Source organism: Nelumbo lutea, chromosome 3, assembly GCF_056320005.1.
Source record: "Nelumbo lutea isolate HS-2025 chromosome 3, American lotus-T2T, whole genome shotgun sequence".
Taxonomy (NCBI): Eukaryota; Viridiplantae; Streptophyta; class Magnoliopsida; order Proteales; family Nelumbonaceae; genus Nelumbo; species Nelumbo lutea.
Window position 1 is genome coordinate 476,727 of NC_142686.1, and position 27,064 is coordinate 503,790.

At 41.4% G+C, this 27,064-nt stretch overlaps 1 protein-coding gene across 1 annotated transcript; it reads right to left on the reverse strand.

Annotated features, from left to right (window-relative positions):
• Positions 1-20,709: 20,709 nt before the first annotated feature.
• Positions 20,710-22,813, reverse strand: LOC148862249 (Translation protein SH3-like family protein). The gene is made up of 2 exons (XM_088977755.1): positions 22,433-22,813; positions 20,710-21,189 (listed from the first exon to the last, which is right to left on the reverse strand). The coding sequence occupies exons 1-2, from the start codon at positions 22,667-22,669 to the stop codon at positions 20,932-20,934; spliced, it is 495 nt and encodes a 164-aa protein (XP_088833881.1). The 5' UTR covers positions 22,670-22,813; the 3' UTR covers positions 20,710-20,931.
• Positions 22,814-27,064: the final 4,251 nt, after the last annotated feature.

Consider the following 27,064-nt stretch of genomic DNA (forward strand, 5'->3'; position numbering starts at 1 on the left):
TGAAAAGGAATGAACGAGGTTTTCTGGATATGAGATGACTGCGTTGCGCATCGACCGTTTTACAACAAATTGATTTCTACGGTTTTCTGGATATGAAATCAACCCAAACCCATACATCGTCTATACATTATTATGTATTGAATAAATAAATAAAGATGGGAAGAGGAGAAGAGCCATGAAAAAGACGACCACAGATCTATAATATAATATTTATTATAAAATAATGGTTGTTTAGCATGCATGTCGCCATGCTGGTAGCTAGCTGCTGTATTTGGTTGGTTTAATTCTTAGAATGAAGGAAACAGAAAACTTTTGCTTGGTGACTTGATATGGGTCACATTCAATCCAAATTTTGAACAAGGGGTGTTGATGTTCTCATCAACATTATATTTTAGAAAAATGTCATTGATTTATTGACTAAAAAAAAGAAAATTTTCATCCAAGTTGAATGAGCCCGGCCGGAATATAAATATTATCCAAATATGCGTTTGCAATGACATCACCATTTGTATCGAAAATATATAAATAAACCTTCAGATTATTAGAGATATAGATTGCGTGTAATGAGGACAAGGAAATTATCTTATCTCATCGGGGGGCAATACTTCAGTCGTGGAGTGGATCGGACTGGAACTGTTGAGCATTCATTGAAATTCAACGAAGACCGACGATCGCCCTCGTCTAAACAGCAAGATGAAAAAATTGGTATTGGATATTCTATTCGATAATTTGGATATGAATATTGTTGCTGTGTGGGTTAGCCGAGGGCAACAAGGTAAATTTATCTTTCAAGCTCCAAGCGTTAGCCAAGGACTTCGAGGCCTCTGAAGAGATTGATCGAAGCTGAGGGCAATAAGCTGGAGCTAAGTACTCCTTCTGAGTGCTATGGTAGCCGAGGACTGCTAGTTGAGGCAGGGTCCCTGGTGATCTGAGGTGTTGCAAGACAAGAAGTGTTAGAGACCTCGAGGTGGATACCCGAGGCAGAGGCTCCGACGATCAAGTTAGTAAGGGGTGTGAAGTAGGGGAGAGTGCAAAAGTGCTCATGGATGAAGTCCTCGGATGCACCAGATCTCCCTGAATTAATGCTAGGTAGACAATGTAGGTGCAAGAAGTAAATGAGTGAGTAATGTTGGAGTTATTCTGTTCCAACCCCTTTTAAGGGGCAGTTACTTGTTATTTATACTTGAGTGTGTTGGTGGTAGGTGAAGATGAATGCCTCGGATGAGAGCTGTATGAGGTCAGATTGCAAGCCCTGGCAATACGCCAGATAGTTATGTGATTGGCTTCGTACGAAGGCAGCAGGGCCCTCACCTACTGTGATTGACGTTAGCAGGCGTTAGTGGGCTAGGCCTTTTAGCCCTATGTGGGCTGGGCCAAGCTAACCCACTTCAGATATGAATATGGATATTTTTTGAAAACGTATGGATACAAACGAAATATGTAAAAACACATGGATATATACGCTACGAAAATAGATACAATTTTCATAAATACATCAATTACATAAGTTTTAAGGTCAAAATAGCCTCAAATAAAATGTAAACACATAATAAATGTATAATTTAGTAGTATATATAAAGGAATACATTACAATTAATATTATGGGATGCATAGATATCATACAACTTTATTAATAATCCATCAATCATCAGTCTAAGACTCATATTATATTGATCTTTACAAATCAACACATGCATAAAACCATTATTATGTTATATTCTATTTAATTCCAAGACATAAACAAATGCTATTATATTTTAATTACTACATCAATTATTATATATTTTAATATTTTTTTACTTTTCAACATTAGCAGAAAAAAGTCAACCAAATATTAAAATTTGAAATGTTTGATAAACAATATACTTTTTTCTAAGTAATAAATATGTTATTATAAAATGTAAATCAAAATATCAATTGATAATTTATAAAATATATAATGTTAATTTAAACATTTCTTATCTATATATTAAAATTTTTAAAAGCATATAATATTGCAAATTCATAAATTTTAATTATTAAAATGATTATTCCATTATTAACACTTTTATTTCAATATTTTTTTTGAAATAATAAATCATTTTTATATAAATTTAAGTTAGTGTATTTAATAGGTCCAATATAATATTATATGCTTGAATATTTATATTTATAAATATTAAATTTTAATATTATTCTATTTAATTTTAAGTTGGAATTGTTGAATATAAAGATATGACATTTATTCAAATTGTATGTTTACAATAAAGATAATAATTATTATTATATTTCATTTATCATTACAAATTAAAAAGTGGCTTAGTGGTTTAAATTTCTAAGCACCCTAATTTGTAAGTAAGACTTAGGTTTGAATCACGTCAAATGCAACATTTTTTAGGATAGAAGTTGTGCACGTATTTGTGTATTGCATATATCATATTGATAGATACAGTGTGATACTGATGCATTTAACTGTATCATTCATTTGATCACACAATGGCCACACATTAATTAATTGTTGCCCCATTTCTTATTTTAAAAATATTAAATCATCCCAATCTCCATAGCAATTCAGAACAAACCAATAAATCTTTACTCTTATGTAAGGATTAAAATATCGATGCGATACGTCCAATATAAGGTGTATCGTATCGGTATAGGTGGTAGAAGATACAAGATACACTACAATTGGCATTGTATCATGCCAGTCGTGCATATCGCTATGATACGGTACTGTATCGATCGATACAGATTGATACACACAATACACAAATACACATGCAATTTTTAACCTAAAAAATGTTGCGTCTGACATGATTCAAACCCAAGTCTTACTTGCGAATTAGGGTGCATAGCGATTTAAGCCACTAACATACAATCTGAATGAATGTCATATATTTATATTCAACAGTTCCAACTTAAAATTAAATAGAACAACATTAAAATTTAATATATAAATATAAATAAAATAAATAATTTACCAATTTTATATTTATATCAAAAACTGATTTTTTACTCAATAAATTTAACTGTATCATTCATTTGATCACACAATGGCCACACATTAATTAATTGTTGCCCCATTTCTTATTTTAAAAATATTAAATCATCCCAATCTCCATAGCAATTCAGAACAAACCAATAAATCTTTACTCTTATGTAAGGATTAAAATATCGATGCGATACGTCCAATATAAGGTGTATCGTATCGGTATAGGTGGTAGAAGATACAAGATACACTACAATTGGCATTGTATCATGCCAGTCGTGCATATCGCTATGATACGGTACTGTATCGATCGATACAGATTGATACACACAATACACAAATACACATGCAATTTTTAACCTAAAAAATGTTGCGTCTGACATGATTCAAACCCAAGTCTTACTTGCGAATTAGGGTGCATAGCGATTTAAGCCACTAACATACAATCTGAATGAATGTCATATATTTATATTCAACAGTTCCAACTTAAAATTAAATAGAACAACATTAAAATTTAATATATAAATATAAATAAAATAAATAATTTACCAATTTTATATTTATATCAAAAACTGATTTTTTACTCAATAAATTTATACAAATAAAAATACAATAATAGAATAATTATTTTAGTAATTAAAATTCATATATTATATAATTTTAATATATTTTTATAAATTATTAGTTGATATTTTAATTTACATAAATAATAACATATTTATTATTTAGAAAAATATTTTTTTTACAAAAAATTCAAGCATATAATATTATATTGGATCTATTAAATACACTAATTTAAATTTATATAAAAATGATTTATTATTTTACAAAATTATTGAAATAAAAGTGTTAATAATGGAATAATCATTTTAATAATTAAAATTTATGAATTTTCAATATTATATGCTTTTAAAAATTTTAATATATAGATAAGAAATATTTTAAATTAACTATATATTTTATAAATTATCAATTGATATTTTGATTTACATTTAATAATAACATATTTATTATTTACAAAAAATATATTGTTTATCAAACATTTCAAGATTTAATATTTGGTTGACTTTTTTTGATAATATTGAAAAGTAAAAAATATTAAAATATAAAATAATTGATATAATAATTAAAATATAATAGCATTTGTTTATGTCTTGGAATTAAATAGAACATAACATAATAATGGTTTTATGCATGCATTGATTTGTAAAGATCAATACAATATGAGTCTTAGACTCCTGATTGATGGATTATCAATAAAGTTGTATGATATCTATGCATCCCATAATATTAATTGTAATGTATTCATTTATATATACTACTAAATTATACATTTCTTATGTATTTATATTTTATCTGTGGCTATTTTGACCTTAAAGATGGTGCAATTAATGTATTTGCAAAAATTGTATATATTTTCATAGCACATCCATGTATTTTCATATATTTCGTTTGCATCCATGCGTTTCCAAAGCGTATTCGCAGCCGTATCCAAGTTGTCCGATACGATACCCAACATCGATACTTTGATCCTTGATTAGAACAAGCCATTATACATTTTTATTTTTATCTGTACAAACCTAATTATACATATATACTAGCATAGGGGGCCGTGCTAAGCACAATCAAGAAAACTATCAATTGTTAAATTATCTGTTGTTAAGATAATTGATGAAGGAAGATTTGGCCCGACCTCTCTATTATGTGACACGTGGCAGAAACAACAGCTCGGCAAAAGGGGCCAAGCCTAGGCGGGAACAAGGGGACACACTTCGCCGAACTGACCCACCTTGTAACAGCTCGGGATACACTTCGCTGAACTGACCCACCTTGTAACAGCTCGGGATACACACTGCCGAACTGACCCACCTTGTAACAGCTCGGGTTACACCGCCGAACTGACCCTTTGTAATAGCTCGGGATACACTTCCCCGAACTGACCCACCTTGTAACAGTTTGGGATACACCTCGCCGAACTGACCTGCCCTATAGATACCTCTGAGCTCAAGACCGCCTTGCTCAGCACTTCGCATCACCTTCTGGGCACCAAAACCAAACAAGTCGTACCGTGCCTGACACTAGGGAAGTCCGTGCCCGAGGGCGCCACGCCTGACTGACTTGAGATCTGACGTTTGGCAGCAGCACTCTAAACGGCCACCTGCCACCGCCACTGACACCGCCATCTCCAGTTAGACGGTTAGGCAGTGACGATTCTGTCTCAGCAGAAAGGACGACGGCCGAATTGACAAGCACAAGGGTAATCATACCCGACCTGACAAGGGCCTCGGGACGAGTGCACGAAGCGACTATAAGAGCCCCCTGACCCCCGACAACGGAGGTATGCAAAAACTTTGCGCTATATGGTATTACCTTGCTTTTGAAGGATTCTAACTTGAGCTTCGGAGCCTCTACACCAGGTTCCCCCCGGAGCTTTCCCATCTCCTCCGTTTCAGGTTCCCTGCTACCCCGTTCGGAAGCAAGGCAGCGGACAGCTAAGACCAGCTGGATCGTGCTCCATCAATTGGCGCCGTCTGTGGGAAAACGCTTCAAAAAGCCTCCCTCCAAACTTTGATAACCCCTTTTCTTCAAAAAACCCAACTCTCATGGCCTCCTCCAGCAACACTGGACGTGGCACGGAGACAAACGCCACCGGGGAGCAACTTCAAGTCCCCGTAGTGTGCGTTGGACAGTTCACCATCCCCCTTTCGGCGGATGGGATCCCCATCCTGAACGCGCCACAAGCAGTGGCACCCGTAAACCCTCCTACCACAAGCATCCCCTTTCCTCTCCCCATTGAGACAACCTTCACTAAACCAACTGCCGTCCCCCTGGCAGCTAGCCAAAACCGGTTGGAGGACCTGATGTAGTGCATGCGGGCAATAAAAGCCCAAATGCAACAGTTCCAGCAACACCAGCTTCACCAGCACCAAGTGCTGCACAACATCTCCCAGTATCACTATCAGCAGCAGTTCCCCCAACTGCCACTGAACCAACCACTACTTCCGCCACGCCACCCCGCTTCGAGGCCGGTCAAGGCCTCCCCGCAAAATGGGCGCCCCCACCAGGCGAAGGCCTCCTAGCCCCAGAACCACCCCAATAGCCAGGCCTCGTCCCCAGGCCGAAGAGAGAAGAATGTCATCCCCGCCTCGCAACCCGCAGGCGGGTCGGGAACCTCGCCCGCGAGGTCGGCACCAAGGCGCTCCAAGCCCGAGCTCCCGCTCACCGAAAACCGATTCAGCGCCCTGGCGGCAGACTACCAGCATCCCGGGCCCATCGAGCTCGGTAACACGGAGGCCAGCAGCGCCAGCACAAGGCCCGCTCAACGGCGAAGTCGCCGAACCGCCACCCGCGCCTTGTCGGAATTCAGAGGCAAAGACACGAGCTCGGACGAGGTAGGGGCTGCCCCGGTTCTCTCAGTTCCTTCCCCCCTCGCATCGGAACTCCTGGCGGTCCCCTTACCCGGAGACTTCAAACTCCCACCTCTGGACAAGTACGACGGGTCCTTCGACCCCAACGACCACGTTGACGCCTTTCAGTCCCAAATGCACCTTGCCAGGGCCAGCGAATCGTGCATGTGCGTGGCCTTTACCACCACCCTCAGGGGGGTAGCCCGCACTTGGTACAAGAACCTGGCCCCCGGGTCGATAAAGTGCTGGGCCCAGTTCGTGCAGGTTTTCACTGCACACTTCATCACCGGCCAACGGTGCCCCATAACAGAGGAAAGCATCTTCGGAGTAGTCCAAAGAGAAGGAGAATCCATTCGGGACTACATCAAGCGATTCAGCGAAGCATGCCTGCAGATACCGCGATTGGACCCCGCAGTGCAGCTCGCGGCGGCCAAAAGAGGGGTGACGCACAAAGAATTCAAATGGCACATGGTGGCCAACCAGCCCGCGACCATGGCCGAATTCCTCAAACTCGCGGATAAGTTCATGATGACAAAGGAAGAAATCAACCAACGAACCGAAGGCGGGAACGAGAAAAGAAAGAGAGAAGGCGAGCTCTCCAACCCGGTGAATAGAAAAAACCCGACCCAGGAGCCAAAGCCGAACCAGTCCTTCCGGGCCCCCCTAGCAGTTCGAACGGACTACACGCCGTTAAACACGAGGCGGACAGAGATCTTAATGACGATCAAAGACGCTCCGTACGTTAAGTGGCCACCTCGCCTAAAGGGAAATCCGAACGAAAGAAACAAGAATTTGTATTGTAGTTTCCATAGAAACCATGGTCATAGCACCGAACGGTGTAATAACCTCTGGGACGAGATAGAGGGACTCATCCGTCGCGGATACTTGAGAAACTTTGTACAGCACAACAATAACAATAAAGCAGGTCGGCAAGGGGAGCACGAAAAGGATGCCCCCGAGTCTAGCAACAAACCTGCCGAACCGTTGCAGAAGCATCCTCTGGAAGAAAGGCCAGTTCGGGGAACCATCCATGTAATAGTGGGAGGTTCGGTGGTAGCCGAGTGTACCTCGGCAGCAGTCTGGACTTCAGTTCGCGAAGCGGCCCTCGAAGAACGGAACCCCCTGAAGAGACCAAAGACCGAAGAACCAATCTTTTTCACGGAGGACGACGCGCGAGGAGTCCACTACCCCCATGATGACGCGCTTGTCATTAAACTAAGGATCAGGGACTTTGAGGTCAGGCGCGTACTCGTAGATTCGGGCAGCTCAGCGGACATCCTCTTCAAATCAGCATTTGACCAGCTGCAGTTACAGAGGAGGGAGCTGAAGCCCGCGAACACTCCCCTGGTGGGTTTCAGCGGAGAGGAAGTTAGGCCCCTCGGAAAAGTAACTGTCCCTGTGGAAGTCGGCACATGGCCTTGTGCGGTCAGACTCAACCATGATTTCCTGGTAGTCGTGACCCCCTCCCCATACAATGCCATAATAGGGCGGCCGATCACGTATATCCTACGGGCGGCGGTCTCCACCTACTATTTGGCCATGAAGTTCCCTACGGACTTCGGTATAGGGGTAGTGTAGGGCGACCAGCTCGAGTCCCGCAAGTGCTACGTTGCCGCCCTGAAGGGAAAAACCAAGGCGGCCGACGACCTCAAACTGGAGCGGCCTGCGGAGCAAGGTGAGGAGCGAGCTTCGCCCACAGAGGAAACAATCGCAATCCCAACTTCAGCTACGGACCCAGCTCGCACACTAAGCATCGGAGCTTCCATCGAAGACCCCCTACGAGCCGAACTAGTGAGTTTTTTACTTCAAAATTTAGATATTTTTGCCAGGTCCACGACCGACATGCCCAGCATTAGCCCTGGACTAATAACTCACAAACTTAATACTGACCCTGTAGTCAGACCCGTTAGACAGAAGAAACGCAACTTAGCCCCAGAACGCTGGAGAGTGGTCGACGAGGAGGTCGAGAAGCTCCTCACAGCAAACTTCATAAGGGAAGTCCATTATCCGAGTTGGGTGGCCAACCCGGTGTTGGTAAAAAAGGCAAGCGGCAAGTGGCGCATGTGCGTCGACTATACCGACCTGAACCGAGCTTGCCCGAAAGACTGCTTCCCCCTCCCCAGAATTGACCGCCTAGTCGATGCGACCTCGGGAAACGAGTTGCTAAGCTTCCTGGACGCCTACTCGCGCTACAACCAAGTTAGGATGGACCCATCCGATGAGGAAAAAACCAGCTTCATAACCGAGTTCAGCCTGTATTGCTACAAAGTAATGCCCTTCGGACTAAAAAATGCCGGAGCGACTTACCAAAGACTTGTAAAGAAGCTATTTTGGCCCCTGATTGGTACGAAGATAGAGTGCTATGTAGACGACATGGTCGTCAAGACTCAGTTTTCACAAGAGTTAATACAAGACATAGTTTCTGTTTTCCAAATCCTGCGTCTGTTTAGCATGAAGTTGAACCCCAACAAGTGTGTCTTCGGTGTCGCCTCGGGCAAGTTCCTAGGCTACATTGTCAATCGACGCGGTATTGAGGCCAACCTGGACAAGATAAAAGCCATTGTAGATATGAAACCACATCGGAAAGTAAAAGAGGTTCAGAGGCTAAACGGCCGCATAGCCGCTCTAAGCCGCTTCTTGTCTAAGTCAGTAGACCGCTGCCTACCCTTCTTCAAGGCAGTCAAAGGCAAAGGGTTCGAGTCGACCCAGGACTGCCAGTTCGCGTTTGACAAACTGAAAGTTTACCTCGCTAGTGTGCCAACCTTAGCCCGGCCCGAGGTGGGTGAGGTCTTAGAACTGTACCTCTCGGCGAGCGACGAGGCGGTCAGTTCGGTACTGATAAAAGAAACAGACCGGGTCCAACGACCCATCTATTATGTTAGTAAAATTTTGCAGGGAGCAGAGGCAAGGTACCCGGAGATAGAAAAACTAGCATACGCCCTAGTAATAGTAGCTCGGAAACTCCACCCATACTTCCAGGCTCACACCGTCATTGTCCTGATTGACAAACCTCTTAGACAAGTTTTACTCAAACACGAGGTCTCCGGTCGACTGACAAAATGGGCCATCGAACTCAGCGAGTACGACCTCCACTACAAACCGAGAACCGCTATCAAGGCCCAAGCTTTGGCAGATTTTATCGCCAAGTGCACTTTCAGCCACGAAGCCCCACAGGTCGAGCCCGAGGTCCCCAGTTCAAGCGAACCTGGAGCTCCTGAGCCCATAGAGTCTGAACCCGGTGAAGTAGCAGCCAGTGTGGCATCTCTCCTGGTTAGGCGAAGCGCGAACTGGGATGACGAGCCCTGGATCCTTCACGTGGACGGTTCCTCGAACCGGCAAGGCAGCGGAGCTGAAATAGTCTTGTGCGGCCCGGGCGGCACAAAATTAGAACACGCACTATGCTTTGAGTTCGCGTCATCCAACAACGAGGCAGAATACGAAGCATTGATCGTCGGGCTGGACCAAGCGCGAAAGGTAAAGGCAAAACACTTGGTCATTTGCAGCGATTCTCAGCTCGTGGTAAACCAAGTTATCGGCGAATACAAAGCACACGATCTCTCCATGATCGCATATTTGACCAAAGTAAAAGAAGCCCTGCTCAACTTCCGGTCACACATCATCAGGCAAATCCCGAGGTCAGAAAACACTGAGGCCGACGCCCTGTCCCGGTTAGCCAGTACGAGTCACAACAATATGAGAACTGTGTACATAGAGGTCTTACCTCAGCCTAGTATTCTCGGGGGGACAGAGGAGGTCGCTCCCGTCTTAGAAGCAGAGCCGAGCTAGATCGATCCACTCGCGAGCTTCCTGATAGACGAAACCCTCCCTGCAGAACGCAATGCGGCTAAGAGGGTGAAACGCTAGGCGGCCAAATACGTCATAATAGACGAACAGTTATACCGACGGTCGTACACGCTCCCCTATTTGCGTTGCCTACGACCTACCGAAGCTGAGTTCGTACTCCGCGACACTCATGAAGCCTGTGCGGCAGACACTTGGGGGGCAGAGCTCTCGCCCAAAAGGCACTTCGACAAGGATACTACTGGCCAACGATGAAGGTAGAAGCTGTCGAGCTCGTCAGAAAATGCGACAAGTGTCAGAAGCACGCTAACATCCACCATCAACCCGCCTCCGACCTCAAATACCTCGCCAGCCCGTGGCCCTTCGCACAATGGGGCATCGACCTCCTAGGGCCATTCCCACCAGCAACAGGCGAAAGAAAATTCTTGGTTGTTGCGGTAGATTACTTTACGAAGTGGATAGAAGCCGAACCTCTGGCAACTGTTATGGCTCGAAACATACAGAACTTCTTTTGGAAGAACATAGTATGTCGGTTCGGGTTACCTCGGGTTCTAATCTCCGACAACGGTAAACAGTTCGAGGATATCAAGTTCCAAGAGTGGTGCCAGAACATGGGGATTCGGCAAAATTTCACGTCAGTCGCACACCCGCAGGCAAACGGTCAGACGGAAGTAATGAACAGAGCCATCCTGCGCGGACTGAAAGCACGTCTGGATCGAGCTAAGGGATTGTGGGCCGAAGAGCTACCAAGTGTCTTATGGGCTCACCGAACGATTGAAAAAGCAGCCATGGGAGAAACCCCCTTCAACCTCACCTACGGCACTGAAGCAGTGATCTCGGCGGAAATCGAAATACCAACGTTGCGATTAGAAACATACGACGATCGGACGAACGGAGACGAGTTACGCACTAACCTCGACCTACTGGACGAAGTAAGGGACCTCGCACACTTTCGAACGGTAGCATACCAGCAGCAGGTAGCTCGCTACTACATTAACAGAGTAAAGCAACGAAGCTTCCGAGTCGGCGACCTGGTCCTCCGTAAGATTATGGTGCCCGAACGCGGCATCGGCAAGCTTGGACCTAATTGGGAAGGGCCCTATAAAGTAAATACAGTGCTCAGGGGCACATACGAACTCGAAACCTTGGAAGGCAAACGAGTACCTCGAACGTGGAATATCGTGAACTTAAGGCGATACTACTTATAAACCACCTAGTGAAGTGGATGAAATCAGGCCCTATGTGGCACAAGGCAAGCCAAGGAACTTCGGCGTAGACAACACATTATCAGCTCGGCAAAAAATCAGTTCGCGGCATAAAAGACCGCGGAAATTTAATAACCCGGCAAAGAAACAGCTCGGGGAAGATGAGCAAGGGGAAAAAGACACTCCATTGCAAGAAACAGTGCATTGGTAAAAAAAAAAATTTACATGCCCGAAGCCACTTCTTCGCCATCGGAAGGCACTTCAACAACACCCGAAGGCCCTGCCTCTCCTTCAGAGTTTGGCTCGCCATCGGCAGCATTGGCCATCTCCTGAGTTATACGCGAAGTGGTTATGGCACTTACATCGAGGTCGGGGTACGTATTCTGGATGATCCACCGGCTCAACTTGAACCCCCTCCTGTAAGAGTCCACCATCAGATCGTCAAAACGCGGAGAGGCAATGTAGTCTTCAACTGCCTTCTTCTTGGCGTCTTCAATGCCTTGGGAAAAAATCTGTGTTCTCTCCCTGATGTCCTCTTGAAGAAATTCGACTTGATGCTGCAAATCCAACTTCAAGTCCGCCATATGCTTGACAACTACCTCCATGGCCTCGGCGTCACGCTGAGACCTCGCCTGTCTGGCCATCGCGACGCAGCCTCTTCAGCAGCATAAGCAGCCGCCTCAGCAGCCCGGGAATTTGCCTCTGCAGCACGGAAGGCTTCTTCAGCAGCATGAGCGGCAGCCTCAGCAGCTCGCACCTGTCGCGAGCTCCTCTCCACTTGGGCCGCCAAGGCATAAATCGAAGAATTCACCTACCAAAAGAAACAAGTGAGCAAATGACAGTAGAACCAACATAATAAAAAAGGAAGACAGAATCTAACTTACCACCATGGCATGTGTTATGGCACGGCAAGCGACCTGATTCAAGGGAAGATCGGTCCACGCTGCGACCTCCTCAGGGAAAGTAGCATCCCTACTCTTCTGAAGAGCGTAGTTCGGCGTCAACACACTCCTAAACTCACCTTGAGCTCCCGAGCCTGAGGGCCCAGCCCGCGTATGAGCAGACCCGGAGTGAGCAGGAGCACTTGAGTACGCTGGAGCGTCCGTATGAGTAGTCTCAGCGTAAGGCGCCCCGACAGTTTCGTGCACCAGTGGAGTCACTTCGGGCTCCCTGGGCAGATGCTCCGGCGTATGGTTTGGAACTTGGGGCTCCTCATCCAGGGGCAGCTCGGTACGAGTTCGTTTGGCGACCCGCTTCCTCCTCTTCATACCTTGAAACAAGCACCCCCCACGAGTTCTCTCCGCGTCCATCACACCTGCAGAAACGAGTTTGACATCAGAAAAAATGAAAGAACAAAGCAAATAAGAAACCGCATAGCTAGAAACCTACCCGAACTCAGGCCGACTGCAATAAGCTTGGCCTCCGTTAAGTAGTGGTGGCACTTTAAGCCTTGTCGTGCCCATTGCCGGAGACCCTTCACCGTCTCTTTATCAAGAGTTACGCCCAAATTGGGAGCGGCCTCACCCCACCCAGTCTGAAAGGGCCACCCTTGTGCACTTCGCACGCCGATGTAGTCCCGCTTCCAAGCCGGGACCTTATTAGGAAGATCGTGCAGAAGCTTGAAACCCTGGCGAGGAGAAAGGTAATACACCCGTCTCCCCCCAGGAAGAGAACCCGCCTGTCTCTTGAGCATCAAGATAGAGGAGAATATCTCTAAGTCCAAGGGAAAGTTCTGCTCGCAAAAAAGGGAAATTGTCCCCATCAGGTTTCGAATAGAGTTCGGATGAATCTGGCCAATGGTGACACCGAAGTGGTTTATGACTTCGACGAGAAGGGGATGGAAAGGAAGTCGCAACCTTGCAGTGAGCTGCTCTCGAAAAATCACGATCTCGTCGAGACCGTGTTCCCAAGGAAAGCTACCCGAAGGAATAAAATATGTGTACCCCCCAGGAAGATTGTAAGACAGAAGTATGGATTGAAGCCCCTCAGGCGTCATGGTCAAAGGACCAAACTTGTCTAGTATCTGACCTCGGCGGGAGGTAGTCGCCAAACTGCCCGAAGCAACTTGACCCACTAGTTCATAGTCCTCAAGCTCCACCTCAGGATCACTGAGGCAGTTTGGGGACACGGCTCGGTTGGTGGAACCTACGTCGGCCCTACTCGAAGAATCGTCTGAGCTATCAAAGCTAGACATCGAGGAAAAGATGGATTCAAGAAAATACTCACCGGAAAGTTTGAGAACAAAGCCAAAGAACCGTGAAGACTGTATAACCAGCCTTGACGCGAGCTGGAAAAGACTTGGACGCGAGCTGAAAGGTTGGACGCGAACTCAGTAGACAAACCGCAGAAGTGACAAACCGACTGGGGTCCCCCACTATTTATAGCTACAGTAGCCAAGAATCAACCATACAGACCGAAGATGATCCGACGGCCCACGTTCTTACCGACCGCACAACCCTTAAGGTCGAGACGTGATTGGCACACGTCTTTCCGGAAAAAGTGAAACGTTAGCGCACGTCTTTTTGAAACTGACATCGCTTCGACACGCGTCTTTCCGGAACTGACGCGCCGCACGTCTCCCTAACAGTCGCCCGCGCACGTACAGCAGTGGCGCGCCTTTTCGAAATGACCCGTTGTCACGTCCTAGCGGCGTGAATCGGTTTGGAATTTAAAACACGCGGTCACAACCACCAGCGTTCTTGAGTAAGCACGTTTCCAGCCTTCTCGAAAACCGAAAAGAACCCTAGCAAAAGCGTCTCGTGCAGTGAAGGTTCGAAGGACGGGACAAATCCACCTGCTACCTCGCGAAAACTCCCCGTACCATGGCAAGACCCCCGGTGCAAGGAGTGGGGGGCAATTGATGAAGGAAGATTTGGCCCGACCTCTCTATTATGTGACACGTGGCAGAAACAACAGCTCAGCAAAAGGGGCCAAGCCTAGGCGGGAACAAGGGGACACACTTCGCCGAACTGACCCACCTTGTAACAGCTCGGGATACACTTCGCCGAACTGACCCACCTTGTAACAACTCGGGATACACACCGCCGAACTGACCCACCTTGTAACAGCTCGGGTTACACCGCCGAACGGACCCACTTTGTAACAGCTCGGGATACACTTCCTCGAACTGACCCACCTTGTAACAGTTCGGGATACACCTCGCCGAACTGACCTGCCCTATAGATACCTCCGAGCTCAAGACCGCCTCGCTCAGCACTTCGCATCACCTTCTAGGCACCAAAACCAAACAAGTCGTACCGTGCCTGACACTAGGGAAGTCCGTGCCCGAGGGCGCCACGCCTGACTGACTTGAGATCTGACGTTTGGCGACAACACTCTAAACAGCCACTTACCACCGCCATTGACACCGCCTTCTCCAGTTAGACGGTTAGGCAGTGACGGTTCTGTCTCAGCAGAAAGGACGATGGCCGAATTGACAAGCACAAGGGTAACCATACCCGACCTGACAAGGGCCTCGGGACGAGTGCACGAAGCGACTATAAGAGCCCCCTGCCCCCCGACAACGGAGGTATGCAAAAACTTTGCGCTATCTGGTATTACCTTGCTTTTGAAGGATTCTAACTTGAGCTTCGGAGCCTCTACACCGGGTTCCCCTCGGCGCTTTCCCATCTCCTCCGGTTCAGGTTCCCTACTACCCCGTTCGGAAGCAAGGCAGCGGACAGTTAAGACCAGCCGGATCGCGGTCTATCAATAATCTAATCACAATGATTACATTGCAATAGCTTAACTAAATTTTTGATGACTCAAAAAAAGAAGCACTATATTATGTATGCAATTTTGATCAATAAATTATATATGCAATCCTCAATATGCCTCCTAAACAAACGGGAAGATGTAAGGAAAAAATTATTCTTGTCCAATAATAAGTACATACTATAAATAACTAAATCTCAAAAGATAACAAAAATAACATGTCTCAAAACAAAGAAATAAGATGATGAATAGGAAATTAGCAAATGGTTAGGAAAACTAAGGTCGCATTTGGCAAGTCTTTTCGTGCAGGCTTCAAGCTATTTAGAAGCTTGGAAGCCTGAATTCTGGGCTTTTCCCATTTGGCAATGGAAAGATCTATAGGAAAAAAGCTGCAACCCGTAAAAGACGCTAGCAGTCTGAATTTGGGTTTTTTCAAGAAGCTTCAAATGAAGCTTTTACAATCTTTTAGCACCCCATCTTCTTCGAACGTGTGGTATGATGCACACACTTGAGAGAAAATTGGTTATCTTTTCACAAAAAAAAATTGAATGTGTAAGTGAGACCTACCAATGGTTATGTGGGGCCCACAGACATGACCCACATGCATGTCTACCAATGGCATGTGGGGCCCATTTTGTAAAATGTATGTAGGCCCCACATACATGTCCACCAATGGTATGTGAGCCCACATTGAAAAATGTATATGGGCCCCACACACATGTCCACACATGGACTCCACATACATGTCCACCAATGGTATGTTGGGCCCACATTCACATTGTAAAATGCATGTAGGCCCCACATACGTGTCCACCAATGGTGTGTGAGGCCCATCTTGAAAAATGTGTGTGGGCCCCACATACATGTGCACACGTGGACCCCACATGCATTTCCACTAATGGTATGTCGGGCCCACCTTGTAAAATGTATATGAGCACCACATACATATCCACCAATGGTATATGGGGCTCACCTTAGAAAATGTATTTGGGTCCCATGTGTTAAATGAAAGGTTTGTTGGCCAATACACAAGACATTCATATATATATATAACACATATTTCTTTAAATTACCAAACGGTCTTCTAGCTTTTATGATCTCTCTTGAGACCTATGAAAAATATTTCATCCAAACAGTCTTTGGTCTTCTAAGATTAATTTGCAAAAGCTAACCCAGTCTTTTAACTAACAGATCTTCTACAAAACACTTGCCAAACAGGCACTAAGAAATTGCCTAAAAAAAAGAACGTCAATTGTTTATGACATACTAGCCGTGTAGACTAAAAATTTGATTACATATTTTAGGTATCCCTGAATTCTGAGTGGGGCTCCTATCATAACTATAATTACAAGCTTTCAACACTTTTACACAAACCATGTGCATTTGATGACATGATCAAATCATACCATCCATCTTACAACAGTCCTTTGTACTTCAATTTAATCTATACAACTATTATGAGAAAGAGACTACAGTTTGAAAAACCCCTGTACAATTCTTGTACATCTCAAATACCATTCTTACTTGCCCACCGTGTTCCATCGTGTTAACTATGCTCCCGCTGCAATGCCGGCCAAGACAGCCAATGAACAATGAGAAGGAGATCCGACAAAAGCAAAACCAACAACAGCAATGCCTGTTAACAGAGGGTTGATCTATTTAACCAATGCTTTAGATTTTTTTTTGCATCAAAACAAAAGAAATAATTCTCAAATTTGATTCCAGGTTTATAGTGTTCCTCTGCCGATTCTAGCTTCTAATTCTAAAAAATCAAAAAGAAACATTTTCAAAATGAAATGCCTCATCTACTTAGTATTTCAGATATAAAGTTTTAATCGCAAGACAATGGAGCTGGAATAGATGATCCCATATCACTGTTTGCTGGTTCAAAAATTCTTGTATCAATTTTGAATCTCTGAATCAATAAAATTCCTCATTACTTGTCAAATAAAAAGTTCTCCATCAATCTACCCGTAGAGATGAAATGATTGATTGTTAATATTTTGTCCAAACAAGAATTCAATAAAATGATCATATTCTTATCCATCTTCCAAAGACAATTTATCTTCTGTCCCTACTTGGATTTTTTACCTGCTCGAATGCTGTAGTAAAGCCAATACAAAATCACAGGGAAAAGTACATACTTGACCTTTGTTAGATTTACATTTACACAAACTAAAACTATGCAAGTATTGTGGCATCTTCGCAATGTCAATTGCATCAGATTAGCTAACATAGGGGAACTGATTTTTTACATGAAATTATTTCGGAAATCAAATTAATAAGATAGGAACCCTGCTTACAGGGCTAATTATCGCAATTAACAAAATATGAATTGGACTTATGCCATGTGAAACAACTCAATAATCAAACAACTGTGATAAAACATTTGATTAAATTCCATGGTAACATTTAAATCAAATTGCAACACTACCCAATACGTAGTGGCTACTACAATATTATTCACTTAAAAACAGAGGTCAAGCAACTAAAGAAAGGTCAAATGCAATACCCAACTTAAACTGTGCAAGTTCCCACTTCTCTTAGCAACACTTACTGGTTGCAACTGCCTTCCAATATATAGAAAATGCCTAAAAGATTTGCACAAGAATCACAACATATATGAATGCACATTCCAAGGTGAACCTTTTACAATGGAGAATGAACAAGAGGTAAAACTGAAAAAATAAAGAAAAATACAGATGACAATGAGAGATCAATAACCAAGGTTGCTAAACAATTTTTCTTTTTTCTTTTTCCTCCAGTGGTGAAAAAAAAATCACTATGTAATTATAGTGCTGAACTATAATTTGTATAAAAATTCATGTGATAATATAATTATAGTGAAAAGAAAAGGTAGGGAAAGGAAGGGAAAGGCGGGGAACCTTATACAAGGTTTGTAAAGGTTTCCCTACTTTTTCCTTCAAACCAAACACAGCCTAAATGTAAGATCTAATGAGAGAATAGGATTTAGTACCTTAAGGTTGTGTTTGGTTGCAGTGCAAATTCATTTGCATTAGTACAAATGTAAAAAATGCACATTCTTGTTTAATTTTGTTTTGGATTTTACTTTATTCTACTTCATGTCTTAATTTACTTCATTTGTACTGCAATCAAACAAAATAACCTAAAATTTGAAACAAAAAAGGGTAAGAATTTACACTCAAATCATTTGCACTGCCATGGTTTTGCATTAGGGCAAATTTATTAACATTGCAACCAAACACAACCTAAAGATTCAATGAAAGAAAACCGAATTAGGTAAAAAATAGTAGTTCAAATTACATTTTGTGCCCCTACAATTGGAAATGGACCAAATTCAAGGATAAGGGTATTTTAGTTAAGAAAAATTACACATTCTACTTCATACTTCAGTATAGATATAGATTTAAGGGGAGCTATCATAGCTGCAAATGAGGCTAAACAGTATAGTGTTCTTTAGTAAATTTTGTCCCTGCAATGGCATTTATAGCTACTTTAAATGTTGCCCTAACAATAAGCATTGAGAACCTGGACCAGAATCAATTTCCATTGTTCCCATTTTCAGCTAGCAATGGAACTTGAATCCTCGAAAATTTTAAATTAAAAATGTTTCGAATATATTTGAATTCCTAATCAGGGTTGGGGTGAGGCGGAGAATTCACTCCTCATCACTGTCCCTGTCTCGTCCCCATTAACGCAATCTCCATCCTCGACCCAATGGGATCAGGAAGTTGAATATCCAGCAGGACACATGGAAAATTTCCATCCCTAAGGCTGTGTTTGGAAACAATGCAAATATGTAGAGTGTAAAACGGTTCATATAAATTGTAAAGTTGGGTTAGTTTTGCATTGACAAATTTACCTTCTTACCAAATAGACTTTTAGATGTAATGGATGAAAACACAAATTCCAATAAAAGCATATGTTTTTTTTTTTATCAAAAGACCACTTAAATGCAAATTTACTTCTTTTTTATTGATATAATTTTACATCTTATTATCTATGTAAATATGCATTGGTCTGTTATTTATCAATACAAAAATGTAATATTACCAAATACAAGCAAAAATGAACCAAAATGCAAATTTAACCTGAACCGGATTTACTCCATTTACATCTTTTTGAAACGCAGCCTAAATTTGACTCAACGGAAAATATATATATATATCATGAAGATTCATGCCATTCCATTATTTCATTATTTCCCTCTACCTCTTCCGAAGCCCTACCAAATTCGGGTGGAGAATGATTGCCTATCTCTTATCAATATCCTGTTGGTAGAATCTCCAATTTCCTTTTGTGCATTGCCGGTACTGATTGCAGGAGTTTCACTCCTTTCTTCTCTTGTGCAACTTTTCACACACTTACAGAAAGCAATCGAGCTCAAACCAGATTGCGAAGTTTGTTATGCTCAAAGCATATGTACTTGAGCATTAAATGCTTTGACCTTTTCAAAATAAATTTCCCTCAAAATCTTTTCTAAGATTCCGGTCATATAATTTTAGTTTTAATTAAATATGAAAAAGTCTTTTCATAAAAACAATATTGAGATTTTGTCATGAAATTCAGGTTAACACAATCACCCATCAAATCAGATTATTAAGGTCCTATTGGGATTATATATTTTAAGGTCTCGTCAGGTTGAACGTCATTTTGGGTTGGATATAGGATTGAGGTACTTTAATTCAAACACGGGTAGTATAGGTGTTTTCAAAAGGGAAATTTTTTTTTGTCTAGTGTCATTTTGGTTTCTGAATTTTAAAATGCAACAATTCAGAATCCAAACTTTTAAATCATGTCAATCCATTTTCTACCGTTAACCAGCTGTTAAAATGTCTTTTGAGTGTCATCTAATTTTTATTATCAACTATCTAAACATTGATAAAAAAAATTAAGTCCTAAACCCCTGCCTCTTTTATTAAAAAAAGTTGGGGTCCAAAATGCCCAATGAGACACCACTTTGTTGAGTACTAAATTGTTGCATTTTAAAATTCAAGGACCAAAGTGACTAGGCGCAAAGTACAGACAAAATGACATAAGTTGAGCTCATTATCCCAATTTGGATCTTCTGCCAATAACACACATACTGTTTGCACTATTTTTTTCCTATTTCCGAGTCTAGCACAAACCCAACTTGTTACTTCAATATTTTATCAGTCAAGAATAAAAAAAAAAATGTTTCTTTGCATTATTTTTCTCTGAAACTATTTCATCTTTGATGAGAAAAAAGGTTCACTTTTGATAGAGTCAACCTAAACAAAAATAAGGATCAATAAAAAGGCTATTATTTGATCTCAAGAAAGCCATTTCAAAATAGTGGGGTAGTTGGGTAGAAGTTGAATACAAAGAGGACCTGATGGTCACAAGTTTTCATAAGTTTTATCCACAACTATTTTCTTCCCTAGGGATGCTAAATTGCTGAAACATTAGAGTGAAGCAGAATCATCTCCATATCCCCATATGTAAACCAAAACTTCCACAATAGTAACATGCATTGTCTAGTGACTCTGGTCAACATGTAGTTCCAAGAAAAAATGTCTCTTCTACATGTTTGAGATGAGGTGTGCAGGAGGGCATAGAAGATGTTAGGAATGTATCGCAAACATTTTTCTGTTGGGAGGAGATCACGGTGTCTTGTAAAAGCAGCTCCATTACCATTAGATTAAAAACATGAAAAACCAACAATAATTGTGATCTAATGTTAAATGAGAAAGCGAAAGAAAAGAAGAGCATCAAAAAGCCAGTTCCTTACAATAGAACTATCAATCTGCAAATGTCCAACCTACAAAAGGATCTAATTCACTCAGAAAGTGCATTGGCTAAGATGAAAAAAGAAGCCTCAACCTTCAAAGAATTAGTAACCGCCTTTAAGGTCATTGACAACATCATAGGGAATAGGAGTAACAGTTTCTAGAGTGGCACCCTCCACCATAAAACCGGGCTTTGGGCCTTCAGGTTGCCTCTTGGTACTGATTTTCTCCCCACGAGCCTTGGCCTCTGCCTTCAACTCATCATTGCGGATCCTTCTTAGTTCGAACTCTTCCCTGCACCTTGATGGCTGCACATGCTCCACTCTCACATGGATCCTCTTCCTAATAATCCTGTTTCCAACCTAGATGACACCACCCCATAACACTGTCAAGTGGAAAAAAAATATAAAGAGACACCATTTCCTTTTGTTTTTTTAACAGACTGAAAAAAGAAAGAGCAAAAACACTAGGAACTGTTGCAAATTAATGAGAACCATGAATAAAATTTTTAACTAATAAAACTCAAATATAAGCTTTTCACCAGAATCACCTCATATCATTGACTTAACAAGGAACCGAATTTAAACCCAAAAACCACAATCCTCCTTCACCTGGCCCTGGTCCACATGACGAATTAAAGATCTAAGCATAGCAGACTATGTCACATAACCAAGTTCTGCTGCTCTGGTTTAACCTACTTTTATAAAACTAAGAACCTGCAAATAAATATAACAAGCCAAGACAACTCTAAAGGAAATTGATTGGTCAAATTGCTTTACAATTTTAATAGAAAACATGGCGCTCAATAGAGTGCAATGGTGAGGCAAGAATCGTGTAGGTAACCCAAAATAGTTGGGATTGAAGCTTTGTCGAGTTTAGTATTAAGCTTTAATTACGAGGCACCTACTAATTACAAGAAAACTGGAAAACCAAGGTAGAAAGGTCAAAATTGTATAGAATTATGCTGCATTTGGCATTTCTTATTTTAAGGACTTGTCTCCTTTTTGCAGTTAAAATACCCCTGTGACCAATGGGTTTTTACTGCAAAAAGGAGACAAGTCCTTAAAATAAGGAATGCCAAATGCAGCATCCAGCAACAATATTACCCAACTACATGTTTTTTTCGAATCTTAAGTTCTTAACTCAATTAAGCCTTGTCCCAACTAAACGGGATCAGCATTTTTTTTTGGGGGGGGGGGTGTGTAAAGAACAGGAATACTGTTCTGATTCAGCATTGTGTAGTGCATAACATAATTAAATTATGGGCATTTTCTTTGAGGCAGGCAGTAAACTTGCGTCCCATTCATTCGAGATTTCGTAATACATATCTAATTTTAGAGTTTTTTTAACAGCTAGTTTGAAACATTCGTGTTGACTGATGAAAGGACGGATGAAAGATATCAAAACAACATACACAATGTAACTACATTCAGTAGTAATTTCGAACAGCAATATGCATCTGTGTGACTTCTCGATAACCAGATTGGATTAAAAGAAAACCAAAGAGGAACAATGTCTTTCACGTCAAACCCAGACAACAAAACCAGTGTTCAGGTCAAACAACAACTAGAGAGAGAGAGAGAGAGAGGGGTATAGGGTAAATGCCTGTTTATTGACTTCGACGCCGATGGCGCGCTTGGTAACGTTCCAGACCCTACCAGTGCGGCCGTGATAGAACTTGTGAGGCATGCCCTTGTGAACTGCGCCGTTAACCTTGATATCGACGTAGTCCCCGATCCTGTAGGTCCGGAGGTATGTTGACAGAGGGATGTAACCCTTCTTCCTGAAGGGCCGCGAAAACAGATCCCTCGTTCTCGACCGGAGTCCGTGTCCCGCTGGCATCTTTTCCTTCTTCGATCAAATTCCTTTCCCAGAAAATGGATCCCGACTCACAGTCTCCGAGAGCTAAAATTCTAATTTTTATTTATAGCTCAACCAAAAATGCATGAAACCCTAATGAACTGCGGGTTGGCCCTTTCTTACCCAAACTGCATTTGATCTTGGCCCCAAGCCCACCTCTTTGTTAATTTGTTTGCCTAATGCCTACGACCCCAAGAGGCCCAGAGGCGATAAAACTATGACCCCGAATATGATAGCAGAGTGGATGCTTTCAAGTTTCAAGTTTCAAACTCGAACCCATGTTCTCACGCTTACCCTATATACAATAAACACACCAATAACGACCCCATTATATAATTTTAAGTTGGAAGGCAAAAAATTTTTAATACAATACCAAAAGTGTTGTACTCTTGAAGCACCATAATTGTTCTACTTTAATTGGTTAATCTTGATCTCAAGAAATAAAAACATTTTTGTAAAGCAAAGAGAAAGTGAAAAAAATTGAGGCAACTTAAGCCCAACGTAACGTAACTCAATGACAATGTCATTGGGTTAGGGTTAGGGTTAGGATTAGGGCCTAGGCTTCTACAGCTTCGGCAGCTTGGGTTATGTTAGGATTGACCTCAACTTTGACTTAATATTTGCGTCTTAACTAAACACATAATACCCTAATAAGTAATAACTAGTGTGTGGATGGGCTCTTGCTTCTGGCAAATAGTCTTGGCCCAAGCCCAATTGTTGTTGCATGCGACTTCTGTAATAATTAAGGTAAACGAGTGCTCTCCTGCTGGTCTTAGCGGAGACTTGTGGAGTATTTGGTTGTAGTGCAATTTTATTTGTATTAATACAAATCAATAAGAGTGTAAATGAAAAAAATGCAAATTTTCATTTAATTTTATTTTAGGTTTTTATTTTTCATGTCTTAATTTACTTTATTTGTATTGCAATTAAATAAAATAAACTAAAATTTCAAACAAAAATAAGTTAGAATTTACTGTCAAATCATTTGCATGGTAGGAATACAAATACAAATTTGTAGAGTACAAAATCTTGAATTTTGTATTATTTTGTATGTATTTGCACCGTACATATTTGTATTTATACTCTTTCCAAACTGAGCCATCAGCACAAATTTATTTGCAGTGCAACCAAACACAGCATTGGGATCGAATCCTGCCTGCACTCCAAGTTGGGGGATGGGCTATCCCCCATCCAATGACCAAAGAGTGTTGTTTCTCATATGTTACACCCCCTTTGCTTATCAGTTATTGGATGGAAGCCATACTCTTTATATTAAACGAATAATAAGTCTCGTAGGTGATGCTGATCTAGGGATGAACATGGACTGCGCCTGTTGGGGCCCGAGCTAGGTGTTTACAGGATTACTTACGACATTTAGTGTTTCCTGGCCCAGCCCATCCCGCATTCTGGGCTTGATAATATAGTAAGTTGGGCGGGATGGGCTGGGTTTAGGTTCAATTCAGGTCCAATCCTAAGAATTGGGTTCAAGACCCAAGCCTTAAGTAAAGTCCAAATTGTCCAACCCGGGGCCATTCCATACTGAAATTTGAAGCATTTGACTTGGGTTTGGGCCCGGGCAGGGCTAGAGTTGGTTAATCAGTCCAAACTAAAAATTGAAACAAACGTATATATACATGTATGCAGATGTGCATGATTTATTAAAAGAAATTATGTATTTGTACATGCAAATATGTGTTAATATATATATGCACATATGCATGTAAATAGTCGAGACAGTATTGGGTTGGGATAAGGTCAGACTAGATTTGGACTTTGGATTACATAAAAGCTATGCACACGCTCAGCCTGAAAAATAAAAGGCCCAAACTTTTAGGAACAGGCTCAACCTAAAACTGAATATCCAATCCCAACCTGAATAAAATTTGGGTTGGGTCGGCCTGAGCACGGATTGGGCCCGCTCAAATTGCATCCTAATTGTTTGCATAAATTAATAATTTTTATCTTTAAATTAAAATTTTAAATTGATATTACAACCAAAATTAAAGAAAAATATATAAAATTTATTATGTACCAAATATGGTTTATATATACACGAAAATATCAATTTACATGCATATGCATGCCATAACTTCTGTCCGAGCTGGCCCAGCTGGGCTGTTTAGGCTGGAAAATGCAATCCGGACAGAAATGTTCAACTCTATGCTCATTTCCCTGTTTATTAATTTTTTTTATTAAAAATTAGTAGAATTTGTCTTTATTAATTTTAATAATAATAATAATAATAATAATAATAATAATAATGATGATGATGATGATGATGATGATGATAATAACACTTTAATCAATGTGAAATCACTTAAATTTGAATGAATACTAGTTGATTGATTACCAATTGATTGATAGACATAGCCAATCTTTTATGTTTTTTTTAAGCTGCAAATCCATTCAAACAAAAGTCTAAATAAAAGCCAATCCTTCACAACGATGTAGGTTAGAAGAGGACAGACAGTCCATCCCCTCTATGCAGAGTGAACATCAGCCCCCAGTGCCCCACAACGTCCGCACATCCCAGCCATGTATTGGGAATATCTTCCGATGAATACTAGTTGATTGTGGGGCGCCCCCTTGTGTGGGGGGGCCATGGTTCAAAGTATCGATACGCCCCTATGTATCAGCAAGGGAGCATAGGTACATAAAAATATACGCTCAATGGGTTTTTTTTTTCAAAATATGATTTTAAAAGATGTTTTTAATGGTTCTTTACTAAAATAAACGAGGGCCTCGAAACACCTATAAATAGGTGTATCGAGACCAAAAGATATGATACGATACGCCCGATGTGAACTCCTCTGTGCATTAGAAACATCTCCCGTGTTTGTTATATGGGGAGATACTCTCAATGCACGAACGGGATGAGCTATGGGGCAGTTGATCCTGTCCCTGTTTTAGTAGCCTCTCACTCAGTAGAAGTAGGGATGCAAACATATCGGATTGGATTCAAATCAGGGTATATCCAAAATTTGATCTAATAGGCAAGGATATGAATTTGAATCCGATTGGGAAGTTGGATCTTTGGATTTGATCCAATCTGATTTGTTTTCTTTAAAAATTAATAAATTATTATAAAAATAAAATATACCAATTTAAATAAAAACAAAAATATAAGTATTTTTTAATTATTTTCATCATATATATACATATTTTTTTTATAAAAAATAAATAATACAACAAATTTACAAAAATACAATATAAATAAATAATTAACATATATTATATATATTTGTATTTATACATATTTATATAAATAAATATATAACATATATCGGATAAGATCTTCTCGAATAGGATAGGGGTGATTCAAATTCGACCAAATAGGATCGAATCTTAGATCGGATCATAATCTGGTCCTTTTGCACCCCCTAAGTAGAAGGCTTTTAATAGGTTGGTGTGGCTAGTTAATTACAAACTAAACCTAAATCTCCAAAATGAAATAAAAAAAACAATCTAAATTTATAATAAATGATGAGCCCCACTAGTTGCGTTGTACTCTAGAGTGAGTTTGGCTACTATTAAAGCAAGTTGGTGCTCGCACCGTTTGAGCAACCCCTTGCAACCTTGCATTGGGAATATCTCCCATGAAATAAATCATATAAGTACGGAGATATTCCCAACCAAAGACTGTAAAGGCTGTTGGAAAATGCTTTGCCCTGATTGAAGCTGGACTCCTCTAGAGTTCAGATTTGCTCTTTACAGAGTGCTCCACATAATCACTTGCAGCACACCTGGAACATCTTACATCTCCATCTTTGTAATTTATCATTCATGGGAGATGTGTTGTGAGGTTGGTGTTAGGAGCACTATGTGAAAAGAAAATCTGAATTTTATACTTTAGATGTATTGGGATATGCTCCTCACACTCTTCACACCAATCTCACAGCCACACTCCATTGCGTATTGGGAACATCCCTTTATGAATAATAAATACAAGTAACTTTCTGATGATGTGCGACCAGGACATGTTGTGAGGTCAGTGCGAGGAGCAGATATGAACTCACTCTAAATGGGTTGTTATTAATAAACTTAGCATCCTTTATTGGCAAATAAAAAATGGTCTAGTCATGAAGTCATGTTGTCTTGGGAAGCATGAATCTAGATTTCTTCCTCATACCAACCTCTTGGAGAGCTATTCCCCATGCATGGCTACATGGTACTGTGAGATTGGTTTAATTAGCAAATCGGGATTCATGTGTGCCAAGACAACATACTTCATGACTAGACCTATGTGAGGAGAAGATCCATCGTGCATTGGGAACATCTCTCGTAAAAAATAACTTACAAGTATGGGAGATGTTTCCAATGCATGGTAGGATGTGAGTATGAGGCGCCCTATGTGAGGAGAAAATTCGGTCTCGTTTA